We start from the raw sequence: 14,408 nt of genomic DNA, 5'->3' as shown, positions 1-14,408 counted from the left end.
CTTTAATAACCAAGACTCATTTTCGGTTAACAGCATCCCTCTGCATAAAAACAATATCCTAATAAGACCTTGTTTTCTTAAGTAAATATAACCTACCCCCAGCCCTCCCAATCTTACTAGCACTGAATACTGCCTTGAGAACTCTTTCTTCATAGTCCAGAATAAGGTAAAACTTCAGCCCAGAATGTAGTATAGATCAGTGGAGAGTTTGGGAGCTATCTCTCCAACCCAAGGGTGTCCTGGAAAATGGACATATGCGTGATAACAAGCAACCCCTTCAACAAACCCCCCACCCCACCCCCAAACAAAGGCATTCACACCCTAATGGTGATTCTTGAAATGGAAGGGGGAAGGAGGAGGCAGGCAGTTTGCATTAGATACAGTTTAATCACCTTCAAATAGAGTAAAAGTTCTGGTTTACACTCCCCCCCACCCATAAGTCAACCAGACAGGACCCTGGCTTAGAAAGAGAAAAACACAGGTGCTCTAGGAAATATAGCCACATATAATACATAAATCTTCTTCCCTGAAATAGAGCAGGTCCTGAGCAGAGCTGACTGGGGGCCACAGCCCACCCCCAGGGTGAAGTGGCTCTGGGACTCTGCCGGTGGAAGTGCTGGAAGAGTGGGGCTCGGAGGAAACCCCAGTGTGGTTACCAAGCCCGAGGTGGGCCAAGGCCTTGGAGTGGGTTTACCTGGGAGGGCCGCAGTGCTGGGCTTTCCCTCCTCACTCAGCCGAGGCCTAAAGGAAGTACTGGTTATCCTTTTTTTTTCTTTTTTGAGGGGACATAAGGGGAGAGGAAAGGAGAGGAGAGCCTCTCTGTGCCTTGGTTTCCCCATTTGTGCATTCAGGGCCTTGACAGGCCTCACACAGGGAGTCTGAGGGGATAGTGTTTAAGTGAGCACTTGGGCTTCCTCTGAGGAAAAGGAACCACCAAAGTGCAGACTTTTATTACTGCCATTCCTGCTCTGAATGGGAGCAAGAGTCAAAAGGAAAACAAATTAAAAGGGGCTAATGAGCAAGGAGGAGAGATAAGACAAAGAGTGTGAGGGGCCATGCCATTGGCATCTCATAAATTCTTATCGAGAATGGCACAGGTATATTAACAAGTTTCTGGTAGTCTACAAGAAATGTAAATTGTTATCGCTACTGCAATTACTTACATACATCCAATTGGAAAAGAGTAGGGCTTGGGTGTAAGAGAGTGGACAGGGGACAAAGGAGAAGCTACACGAATAAATACAACAAGTGGAAGGTACCTGCCCCATTCCTGAAAGGATTTGCTGGCAATGTTGGCACTGTGTAGCCAGGAGAATCCCTGACCCCACTCTCTACCCTCGTTGGTTCTGAAACCCCAAGAATTCAGGTAGGGTTGCCTGGCCTGAGTTCCCTGTGATTACGTCTGCACTTGTGACACACAGTGGCTTGAGAGGATGTGAGCCAGTCTCAAGAACCTTTAACCCCAGAAGTGGGCCAGTGACCCCAAGCGGGAGAGCTGGGATCTGGAGAGTAGAGAGGGGAATCCAAGGAGACTCTGTGGCTGAGGCCATGGGAAACCAGGGCCCGGGCCCCAAGAGACCCATTTGTCCAGTTACCAGAGGTGACTGACATCTTGCGTCGTGCCTTAAGTCCAGAAATAAAAAAAGCTTGCAGCAACAAAATGCCAGTGTGTCATGAATATACTTAGTGCCACTGAATTATACACTTAAGACCAAATTAAAACAATAAAAAGGACATCTTACTTGCTCTCTGTCTCAGGCTTATCTTCTCCCCTTAAATCTCTCACAGCCCTAATTAAATGCAAACAAAAGTCTCTTCCATCAATAGGCTACTTCTCAGCTTCGGTCATCTCCTGTGGTGGCTCTGGAGGTTCTGGGGGTGGCATCTCTTCAGGAGTGCTGGTGTCCTCCGGCATCTCATTTGAGCTCAGATGTTCTGTTGGGGCCTAAGAAGGAAAAGATGTCAAGTTCAATTCAAAGCTCTCCCTCAAAATCCAAATGGAGATAATCCATAGACACTGAATTCTTCCTCAGAACCCATCAACCACACTGATGTCACAGTTATGTAGCCACCAACACCAAATTCAGAACCAAGACCAGACTATCATCTACTCAGCATAATGGAACTGAAGTTTGAGTTCTGCTCTTAATTGTCTGTGTGGACAGATGTTTCCATTATTATTCATGATAACAATAAAAAGGACCACAAATAATTATACAGACTCCTCTCCTTCACAACAGAATATTATAATCTACTTGTCTAACAAGGCCTGACCCAATGGTTCTCAATCTTCTTTCTGCCTTAACGCATGGCTCACTAGAACAGTGATTCTAAGCCAAAAACAGTGGGATGGCAAAATCTCCAGATGATACATATGGTTTGAAAATGTCCCTAGTGATTCTAAAATACCACCCTTCCCCACATTCAAGTGAGAATCACTAACCTAGGCTGTTATGATTTAAAGCCAGGCTCATCAGAAAAATTATATACAAAGTAATGATAATATATAAATATGAGTTTGCTGTACATCAAGAAATAAAATTCAAAATTTAGGAAGGGAAAAGTAGAGAACAATTATCTACTTTACAAAAAGCATTCAACTAAAAGTGGATTCTTTTTTTTCCAATTAAAGTTGTACTTTGTTATTATAAAATAAATGTTATTGCTATAATTTATTTGCATATTTTTAAAAATTAAAGTATCATTGATATACAATCTTATATTGGTTTTAAGTGTACAACACAGTGGTTCAACAGTTACCCATATTATTAAATCCTCACCCCCTCTAGTGCAGTCACTATCTATCAATGTAGTAAGATGTTACCGAAGTAGATTCTATCTTAAAAGAAGTTCAGATCTACTAAACATTTATTGGAACTAATAAACAACTTCAGCAAGGTTTCAGGACGTAAGTATACAAAAATCAACTGTATTTCTATATACTCCCAATGAAGAACCAGAAAATGAAATTAGAAAAATAATTTCATTTATAGTAACAGCAAAAAGAATAAAATACTTATGAATAAATGTAACAAAAGAAGTATAAAACTTATACTCTGAAAACTGTGACATTGTTAAAAGAAATTAAAGACTAAATAAATGAAAAGATAGTTCATGTTAATGGCTCAGAAAAGTTAATCTTTGTAGGATGACAATACTCCCCAAATTGACCTACAGATTCAATGCAATCACCATCAAAATTCCAGCTGTCTTTATTGCAGAAATTGAAAGCTGATCTTAGGATTCATAAGGAAATTTAAGGGACCCAGAACAGCCAAACAATTGAATAAATAAAGAATAAAGTTGGAGGACTCAACACTTCCTAATTTAGAAACTTACCACGACTCTACAGTAACTGAGACAGTGTATGTGACACTGGTGTAAGAACAAACAAACTGATTGATGGAATAGGATTCAGAGTCCAGAAACAAACTCACATTTAGTCAATTGATTTTTGACAAGGGTGCCAAGACAATTCAATGGAGAAAGAATAGTCTTTATTTATTAATCTCTTACTGAAGTATAGTTGACAAAATATATTTAGTTTTAGGTAAACGACATAATTATTTGACATTTATATATGTTACAAAATGCTCACCACAATAAGCATAGTTACCATCTTCCACCACATGAAATTATTATATTACTGCCTATTTCCCTATACTGTACTTTTCATCCCCATAATTTATTTATTTTATAGTTGCAAGTTTGTACCTCTTGATCCCTTTTACCTATTTCCACATGTCTTTCCCTTCTAGCAACCATCAGTTTGTTCTCTGAATTTATGAGTGTTTCTGGGTGGTTTTGGTTTTTGGTTGTTTGTTCATTTGTTTTGTCTTCTGGATTCCACACACAAGTGAATCATATGGTGTTTGTTTTTCTCTGTCTTATTTCACTTAGCATAACACCCTCTAGGTCCATCCATGTTGTTGCAAATGGCAAGATTTCATTCTTTTTTACAGCTCTATAATATTCTTGTGTGAGTGTGTACATCACATCTTCTTTATCCATTCATCTCTTAATAGATACTTAGGTTGCTTCCATACTTTGGCTATTGTAAATAATGCTTCAATCAATATAGGGGTGCATATATCTTTTTGAATTAGTGTTTCTGTTTTCTTCTGGTAAATACCCAGAAGTGGGATTACTATACTGTACAGCACTTTTATTTTTAATTTTTTGAGGAACCTCCATATTGTTTTCCACAGTGGCTACACTAGTTTACAGTCCCACTAATGGTTCACCCTTTTCTCCAAATCCTTGCCAACACTTATTATTTCTTGTCTTTTTGATACTAGCCATTCTGTGAGATTAATCTTTTCAACAAATGGTGCTGAGACAACTGGATATTCACATGCAAAAGAAAGAATTTGAACCTCCTACCTCATATCATATATAAAAATTAACTCAATGGATTAAAGATCTCAAATGTAAGAGCTAAAACTATAAAACTCTTAGAAGAATATAGAGGCATAAATCTTCACGACCTTGGATTAGGCAATAGTTTCTTAGATATGACAACAGAAGCACATGCAACAAAAAACAAAGTAGAAAAATTGAACTACATCAAAATTTAAACCTTTAGTGCTTCAAAGGACACCATCAAGAAAATGAAAAGACAACCCCCAGAATGGGAGAAAATATTTGCAAATCATATATATGATAAGGGACTAATAAACAGAATATATAAAGAACTCTTAAAACTCAACAATAAAAAAACAATTTAAAAATGGACAAAAGATCTGAAGAGACACTTCCCCCAAAATATACAAATGGCTAATAAGCTCATGAAAAGATGCTTAACATGATTATTTATCAGGGAAATACAAATAAAAGCCACAATGAGATACCATTTCACACCGACTAGGATGGCTAGAATCAAAACATCAGATAATAGTAAGTGTTGCCAAGGACTTTGGCAACCCTCCTACACTGGTGAGGATGTAAAAGGGTACAACCACTTCGGAAAACAGTCCAGCAGTTCTTCAAAAAGTTAAACATAGAGTTACTAAATGACCCAGCAATTTTACTAACAGGTATACAGCCATGAGAAATGATAACATTTATGTCCACACAAAAAATTGCACACAAATGTTCATATCAGCACTATTCATAATAGCCAAAAGGTGGGAACAACCCAAATACCTATCAGTTGATGAATAGCTAAATGAAATGTGATATATCCACATAATGGAATATTATTCAGCCATATAAAGGAACGAAGTACTGTTACATGCTACAACATGGATGAACCTCAAAAATATTATGTTAAGTGAAGGAAGCCAGTCATAAAAGACCACATATTACACAATTCTATTTATATGAAATGTACAGAAGAGGCAAATCTATAGCAAAAGAAAATAGATTAATAGTTACCTGGGGACAGGGCTGGGGGAACTTGAGGAAAGGGAAAGTGACTGCTAATGGGTACAGGGCTTTTGAAGTGGGGTATTTAAAATGTTTCAAAATTGATTGTTGCAATGATTGCACAAATTTGTGAATATAATACAAGCCAGTGTATTGTACATTTTAAATAGGGATTTTATGGTATGTGAATTATAGCTCAGAAAGCTATTATTTTTGAAAGTTCAAATAATAATATTTTAGGGCGGAGCCAAGATGGCGGCATGAGTAGCACAGTGGGAATCTCCTCCCAAAAACATACATATTTTTGAAAATACAACAAATACAACTCCCTAAAAGAGAGACCAGAAGATACAGGACAACAGCCAGACCACATCCACACCCACAAGGACCCAGCGCCTCGCGAAGGGGGTAAGATACAAGCCCCAGCCCAGCGGGACCCGAGCGCCCCTCACCCCAGCTCCCGGTGGAAGGAGAGGAGTCGGAGCGGGGAAGGAGAGGGAGCCCAGGACTGCTAAATAGCAAGCCCTAGCCATCCGCACCCAGGCGTGGGGTGCTGGATACTAGGGAAACAGGACAGTAAGACCTGTGAGAGGGTCCCCGCAGTCGGCGCCCCGGGACAAAGAAAAAGCAAGTGCTTTTTGAAAGTCTTAAAGGGACAGGGACCCCACAGCTGGACGGAAGCATCCCGGGACACTTAGCCCAGCAGCTGGAAATCCTGGGGAACTCCGGGCACCCTAAACCCCTGGGCAGCAGCTCAGAGACCCCTTACGGCGATAAACAGCACCCCCCCGTCTGTTCCCACTCCGGCATCCAGCCATAGCAGAGCAGCAACCTGAGGCTGGCCACGCCCACAGCAAGGGAGCTTCCTCCATAGGGGCTGGGCAAGAAACAGACCCAGTCTACGTGCAATTGCCCAACACAAGCCGCTAGGGGGTCGCCATTGTCCCAGTAAAGAAAGGCCAGGAGCAAGTGGAAAAGGTCTTGGCTCTCCCAGCTGACAGACAAATCAATAGCATACCACTGCATCTATCAACATGAAAAGGCAAAAAAATTTGATCCAGACCAGGCTAACCCAGACACCTTCGACATCCTCTCCTGAGAAGGAATCTGGGGAGGTAGATTTAACCAATCTTCCTGAAAAAGAATTCAAAACAAAAGTCATAACCATGCTGATGGACTTGCAGAGAAATATGCAAGAACTAAGGAGGGAGAATACAGAAATAAAACAATCTCTGGAAGGACTTCAAAGCAGAATGGATGAGATGCAAGAGACCATTAATGGACTAGAAAACAGGGAACAGGAATGCAGAGAAGCTGATGCAGAGAGAGATAAAAGGATCTCCAGGAATGAAAGAATTCTAAGAGAACTGTGTGACCAATTCAAAAGGAACAATATTTGCATCATAGGACTACCAGAAGAAGAAGAGAGAGAAAAAGGGATAGAAAGTGTCTTTGAAGAAATAATTGCTGAAAACTTCCCCAAACTAGGGGAGGAAATGGCCTCTCAGACCACAGAAACACACAGAACTCCCATGACAAGGGACCCAAGGAGGGCAACACCAAGACACATAATATTTAAAATGGCAAAGATCAAAGACAAGGACACAGTATTAAAGGTAGCCAGAGAGAAAAAAAAAGGTCACCTACAAAGGAAAACCCATCAGGCTATCATCAGACTTCTCAACACAAACCTTACAGGCCAGAAGAGAATGGCATGACATATTTAATGCAATGAAACAGAAGGGCCTTGAACCATGAATACTGTATCCAGCACGATTATCATTTAAATATGAAGGAGGGATTAAACAATTCCCAGACAAGCAAAAGTTGAGGGAATTTGCCTCCCACAAACCACTTCTACAGGGTATCTTAGAGGGACTACTCTAGATGGGAATACTCCTAAAAAGAGCACAGAACAAAACACCCAACATATGAAAATTGGAGGAGGAGGAAATAAGAAGGGAGAGAAATAAAGAATCATCAGACAGTGTTTACAATAGCTCCATAAGCGAGTTAAATTAGACAGTAAGATAGTAAAGAAGCTAACCTTGAACCTTTGGTAACCATAAACTTAAAGCCTGCAATGGCAATAAGTACATATCCATCAATAATCACCCTAAATGTAAATGGACTGAATGCACCAATCAAAAGACACAGAGTAATAGAATGGATAAAAAAGCAAGACCCATCTATATGCTGCTTACAAGAGACTCACCTCAAACCCAAAGACATGCACAGATTAAAAGTCAAGGGATGTAAAAAGATATTTCATGCAAACAACAGCGAGAAAAAAGCAGGTGTTGCAATACTAGTATCAGATAAAATAGACTTCAAAACAAAGAAAGTAATAAGAGATAAAGAAGGACATTACATAATGATAAAGGGCTCAGTCCAACAAGAGGATATAACCATTATAAATATATATGCACCCAATACAGGAGCACCAACATATGTGAAACAAATACTAACAGAACTAAAGGGGGAAATAGACTGCAATGCATTCATTTTGGGAGACTTCAACACACCGCTCACTCCAAAGGACAGATCCACCAGACAGAAAACAAGTAAGGACACAGAGGCACTGAACAACACGCTAGAACAGATGGACCTAATAGACATCTATAGAACTCTACATCCAAAAGCAACAGGATACACATTCTTCTCAAGTGCACATGGAACATTCTCCAGAATACACCACATACTAGGCCACAAAAAGAGCCTCAGTAAATTCAAAAAGATTGAAATCCTACCAACCAACTTTTCAGACCACAAAGGTATAAAACTAGAAATAAATTGTACCAAGAAAGCAAAAAGGCTCACAAACACATGGAGGCTTAACAACATGCTCCTAAATAATCAATGGATCAATGACCAAATTAAAATGGAGATCCAGCAATAAATGGAAACAAATGACAACAACAACACAAAGCCCCAACTTCTGTGGGACACAGCAAAAGCAGTCTTAAGAGGAAAGTATATAGCAATCCAGGCATATTTAAAGAAGGAAGAACAATCCCAAATGAATAGTCTAATGTCACAATTATCGAAATTGGAAAAAGAAGAACAAATGAGGCCTAAGGTCAGCAGACGAGGGACATAATAAAGATCAGAGAAGAAATAAATAAAATTGAGAAGAATAAAACAATAGAAAAAATCAACGAAACCAAGAGCTGCTTCTTTGAGAAAATAAACATAATAGACAAGCCTCTAGCCAGACTTATTAAGAGAAAAAGAGAATCAACACACATCAACAGAATCAGAAACAAGAAAGGAAAAATCACAACGGACCCCACAGAAATACAAAGAATTATTAGAGAATACTATGAAAACCTATATGCTAACAAGCTGGAAAACCTAGGAGAAATGGACAACTTCCTAGAAAAATACAACCTTCCAAGACTGACCCAGAAAGAAACAGAAAATCTAAACAGACCAATTATCAGCAACGAAATTGAAGCAGTAATCAAAAAACTACCCAAGAACAAAACCCCTGGACCAGATGGATTTACCTCAGAATTTTATCAGACATACAGAGAAGACATAACACCCATTCTCCTTAAAGTTTTCCAAAAAATAGAAGAGGAGGGAATACTCCGAAACTCATTCTATGAAGCCAACATCACCCTAATACCAAAACCGTGCAAAGACCCCACCAAAAAAGAAAACTACAGACCAATATCCCTGATGAACGTAGATGCAAAAATACTCAACAAAATATTAGCAAACCGAATTCAAAAATACATCAAAAGGATCATACACCATGACCAAGTGGGATTCATCCCAGGGATGCAAGGATGGTACAACATTCAAAAATCCATCAACATCATCCACCACATCAACAAAAAGAAAGACAAAAACCACATGATCATCTCCATAGATGCTGAAAAAGCATTTGACAAAATTCAACATCCATTCATGATAATAACTCTCAACAAAATGGGCATAGAGGGCAAGTACCTCAACATAATAAAGGCCATATATGATAAACCCACAGCCAGCATCATACTGAACAGCAAGAAGCTGAAAGCTTTTCCTCTGAGATCAGGAACATGACAGGGATGCCCACTCTCCCCACTGTTTTTCAACATAGTACCGGAGGTCCTAGCCAAGGCAATTAGACAAAACAAAGAAATACAAGGAACCCAGATTGGTAAAGAAGAAGTTAAACTGTCACTATTTGCAGATGACATGATATTGTACATAAAAAACCCTAAAGACTCCACAGCGAAAGTACTAGAGCTAATATCGGAATTCAGCAAAGTTGCAGGATACAAAATTAACACACAGAAATCTATGGCTTTCCTATACACTAACAATGAACTAATAGAAAGAGAAATCAGGAAAACAACTCCATTCACAATAGCATCAAAAAGAGTAAAATACCTAGGAATAAACCTAACCAAGGAAGTGAAAGACCTATACCCTGAAAACTATAAGACACTCTTAAGAGAAATTAAAGAGGTCACTAACAAATGGAAACTCATCCCATGCTCCTGGCAAGGAAGAATTAATATTGTCAAAATGGCCATCCTGCCCAAAACAATATACAAATTCAATGCAATCCCTATCAAATTACCAACAGCATTCTTCAATGAACTGGAACAAATAGTTCAAAAATTCATATGGAAACACCAAAGACCCCGAATAGCGAAAGTAATCGTGAGAAGGAAGAATAAAGTAGGGGGGATCTCGCTCCCCAACTTCAAGCTCTACTACAAAGCCACAGTAATCAAGACAATTTGGTACTGGCAGAAGAACAGAGCCACAGACCAGTGGAAGAGAATAGAGACTCCAGACATTAACCCAAACATACATGGCCAATTAATATATGATAAAGGAGCCATGGACATACAATGGGGAAATGACAGTCTCTTCAACAGATGATGCTGGCAAAACTGGACAGCTACATGTAAGAGAATGAAACTGGATCACTGTCTAACCCCATACACAAAAGTAAACACCAAATGGATGAAAGACCTGAATGTATGTCATGAAACCATAAAACTCTTAGAAAAAAACATAGGCAAAAATCTCATAGACATAAACATGAGTGACTTCTTCATGAACATATCTCCCCAGGCAAGGGAAACAAAGGCAAAAATGAACAAGTGGGACTATATCAAGCTAAAAAGCTTCTGTACAGCAAAGGACACCATCAATAGAACAAAAAGGTATCCTACAGTATGGGAGAACATATTCATAAATGACAGATCCGATAAAGGATTGACATCCAAAATATATAAAGAGCTCACACGCCTCAACAAACAAAAAGCAAATAATCCAATTAAAAAATGGGCAGAGGAGCTGAATAAATAGTTCTCTAAAGAAGAAATCCAGATAGCCAACAGGCACATGAAAAGATGCTCCACATCGCTAATCATCAGAGAAATGCAAATTAAAACCACAATGAGATATCACCTCACACCAGTAAGGATTGCCATCATCAAAAAGACAAACAACAACAAATGTTGGCGAGGGTGTGGAGAAAGGGGAACCCTCCTACACTGCTGGTGGGAATGTAAACTAGTTCAACCATTGTGGAAAGCAGTATGGAGGTTCCTCAGAATGCTCAAAATAGAAATACCATTTGACCCAGGAATTCTACTTCTAGGAATTTACCCTAAGAATGCAGCACTCCAGGTTGAAAAAGACAGATGCACCCCTATGTTTATCGCTGCACTATTTACAATAGCCAAGATATGGAAGCAACCTAAATGTCCATCAGTAGATGAATGGATAAAGAAGATGTGGTACATATACACAATGGAATATTGCTCAGCCATAAGAAAAAAACAGATCCTACCATTTGCAGCAACATGGATGGAGCTAGAGGGTATTATGCTCAGTGAAATAAGCCAGGTGGAGAAGGACAAGTACCAAATGATTTCACTCACATGTGGAGTATAAGAACAAAGGAAAACTGAAGGAACAAAACAGCAGCAGAATCACAGAACCCAAGAATGGACTAATAGTTACCAAAGGGAAATGGACTGGGGACGATGGGTGGGAAGGGAGGGATAAGGGCGGGGAAAAAGAAAGCGGGCATTACGATTAGCATGTATAGTGTGTGTGGGGCACAGGGAGGGCTGTGCAACACAGAGAAGACAAGTCGTGATTTTACAGCATCTTACTACGCAGATGGACAGTGACTGTGAAGGAGTATGTGGGGGGGACTTGGTGAAGGGGGGAGCCTAGTAAACATAATGTCTTTCATGTAATTGTAGATTAATGGTACCAAAATTTTTAAAAAAAGAAAAAAAAACAGTATTTAAGAAACATACTTTGTAAAGTGTATCTTGAGCAGGACAGCTGGCAGATTTCCCACAACATCTGCATCTTTGAGTGAGCAAGCCCCCTTCTACCAAGGTAACTACACCACTAACTCCAACCCACTCCCCTGACCCTTATCTTTGCTCCTATGGCATTTTATGCTTTCTTCATCAAGGTACTTTTCACAACATTGAGCAATGGCTGTTTTCTTTTCTCTCATCCCCATGAGACAATGAGTTCCTTGAGAACAGGGACATTTGCCTTCTTCACTGGCGTATCCCTAACACCTACCACAGTGGCTGGCACAGAATGTCAAAGAAATGACTAGATCTCAATCTGACACAAGGGCACAAAGATCTCAAGGCAATATCAGGGCAGAAACAGAGGCAGAGAAGCTGGAGCGACTGGACATGAAACTGCCTAATTTTACCTCTAAGGTGTAAATTTAGCTAACACCCTCTATCACCGACTCAGCCTTAAAAGTCCTGAAGTCTTCCAAGAACGGACTAGTGATAACCAAAGGGAAGAGGTTGGGGAGGGTGGGTGGGGAGGGAGGGAAAAGGGGATTAAAGGATATTATGATTAGCACACATAATATAGGGGGGTCACAATGAAGGCAATATAGCACAGAGAAGACAAGTAGTGACTATAGAATTTTACTATGCTGATGGACAGTGACTGCAATGCGGTGTATGGGGGAGACTTGATAATATGGGTGAATGTTGTAACCACATGTTGCTCATGTGAAACCTTCATAAGATTGTATATCAATGATTACTTAATAAAAAAAAGTCCTAAAGTCTTAAAGTTGGGAACACTTACTGGGCTCTGTGGCAAGAGGCTGCTACTAGTCTCTTGAGTACTGGGAGGTCGACTTCCGCTCTCCTCCAGTGGCAAAATACCCCTTCGATCCAGCACACTGAGGAGACAGGACAGTTAATAAAGTGCTTCGCATTCACCCCTCCACCCACACACCACCCAATAGAACTCTGCTGTGTGTACTAGAAAACATAGACCTGCCCTTTGGCAGTCTAGCCTTATCCTAGCGCACATCTCCTGTCTCCCATTCACTTTTTCTTCCACAAACCAGGGAACACTACGTTAACCATGGAATAAACAAATGAGGAATGAAAAGTCATCCATTCAAAACAACCAGCCCATGGTCTATAGTCCATGTAGATACGGTACCAAGGGACAATCCCTGGGAAGACCTATTTAACACCAGGAAGCCACATTCAGAAGAATGCATTAGACTAGGTAAAAGAACTGGTCCCAACACTTGTCCCAAGAGTCCCAGAACTTTCTAGTCCCCTGAGTACCTGGGGGGCAAGGGGCCACACAGCACTTCACAGCAGTTCTTCACAATGTTGCCATGGCTATAGGGATTCTGGACACGATTCTTCCCTGTCCATGAGCCTTTGATCTACAAGATAAAAGCCAAGGCTTACATGAAAAATTATGCTGAAGAAATATATGCAGCATGGGAAGATGAAAGAGTTCTGGAGATGGAAGGTGGTGATGGTTGCACAACATGAATATACTTAGTGCCACTGAATTATACACTTAAGATGGTACATGGTACATTTTATGTTAAGTATATTTTAGCATAACAGGAGAAAAAGAAATACTTGCATAGCCATGGAAAGATGTTTACAATAGAGTGAAAAATCAGGTAACCAAATGATATGTATTATTTTCACTTAAAAATACAAAATGTATATTCACATAAACAAAGATGGAAACAAGTCTAGACAAATCTAGAAGACTATAAATCATACCATTAACAATGGTGATACCTAGGAGGTAAAGTTAAAGGGCCTTATTTTCTATTTTTTGCTCATCTGTATTTTCTAATTTTCTACAACAAACATGGTTAACCGGTAACTTTTGAAAAGCAGGGATTTATTCAATGCAACCGTCTTTCTCCATTCCAAATCCAGAGGCACTAATGAGACTTTAAGGACCTATGAACAGCTGAAGACCTTGTACCCACCCAGCCATTTAACCTCTTCTTCCTAATTCTCTACAGGCATTCAGCTCCAATCTAACCATATCCCAGCACACGTGCTCTCTTCCACACATTGGATATAACAATCTCCCACACCAAGTTTCTGCCTGCCTTGAGCTCCCAGACCCTGGAGACTCAGTTCTCTAGCAGGTAAGGAGAGAATAGGCTTTGAGGAGAACACGTGATGAGGAGAAGGGAAAGTTGACTCACATCTTCATTGGTTGTCTGGTTGAGAGCCACGAGGAAAGTGTGAAATCCAGTCAGTCCCACAACGGACCAGAGTGTGAAGAAGCAAATGAGCACTTCTAGAACGGTGCGGTGACGTTAAGGAATGTTGAGGAAGCCACATCAGGGGACTCGATGCCTCAGCCCGTACTCATGGCACCAGTCACACCATCTTTACCTCTCAGAATGTGTATCACAAAGGGCCAAGTATCCATGTGTGGATCACAACAGATGAATTCTAAACTCACTGGATATATCCCTTATGAAAAGTAAAGGGCTTCTGTTTATATACTACGAGTAGCTCTCTATAAATTCTAGTGTATTTAAGTGTTTGTCTATTTATTCATCATTAGCTCTATGAAGGGGACATTTAGGAGGGGGCCAAAGATAAACAACATTGGCTATCACTGCCAGTGGAAAATCCATAAAAAAATAAACTTCATAAATGAAAAATTGGTGGGAAAAACAGGATGTGATTTATAGAAATCCCATCTAAATCTCCCTTTCAGAAATGCAACTGCTGTACAAAGTAAGCCTT

General features: G+C 40.0%; 1 protein-coding gene across 3 annotated transcripts in view; it reads right to left on the bottom strand.

The window, feature by feature from the left end:
- Positions 1-367: 367 nt before the first annotated feature.
- Positions 368-14,408, bottom strand: part of ZDHHC9 (zinc finger DHHC-type palmitoyltransferase 9) — a 36,069-nt gene continuing 22,028 nt past the window's right edge. For all 3 annotated transcript variants that reach the window (XM_057495607.1, XM_057495605.1, XM_057495606.1), the window contains 4 exons: positions 13,856-13,960; positions 12,957-13,060; positions 12,460-12,556; positions 368-1,945 (listed from right to left, as the gene is read on the bottom strand). In XM_057495607.1, coding sequence (XP_057351590.1) covers positions 1,829-1,945; positions 12,460-12,556; positions 12,957-13,060; positions 13,856-13,960 — 423 coding nt within the window. In that variant the 3' untranslated portion in view covers positions 368-1,828. The remainder of the gene's footprint in view (positions 1,946-12,459; positions 12,557-12,956; positions 13,061-13,855; positions 13,961-14,408) is intronic.

Source organism: Manis pentadactyla, chromosome X, assembly GCF_030020395.1.
Source record: "Manis pentadactyla isolate mManPen7 chromosome X, mManPen7.hap1, whole genome shotgun sequence".
NCBI lineage: Eukaryota > Metazoa > Chordata > Mammalia > Pholidota > Manidae > Manis > Manis pentadactyla.
The sequence above is the reverse complement of the archived record's forward strand: the minus strand, read 5'-3'. Positions and strand labels throughout refer to the sequence as shown.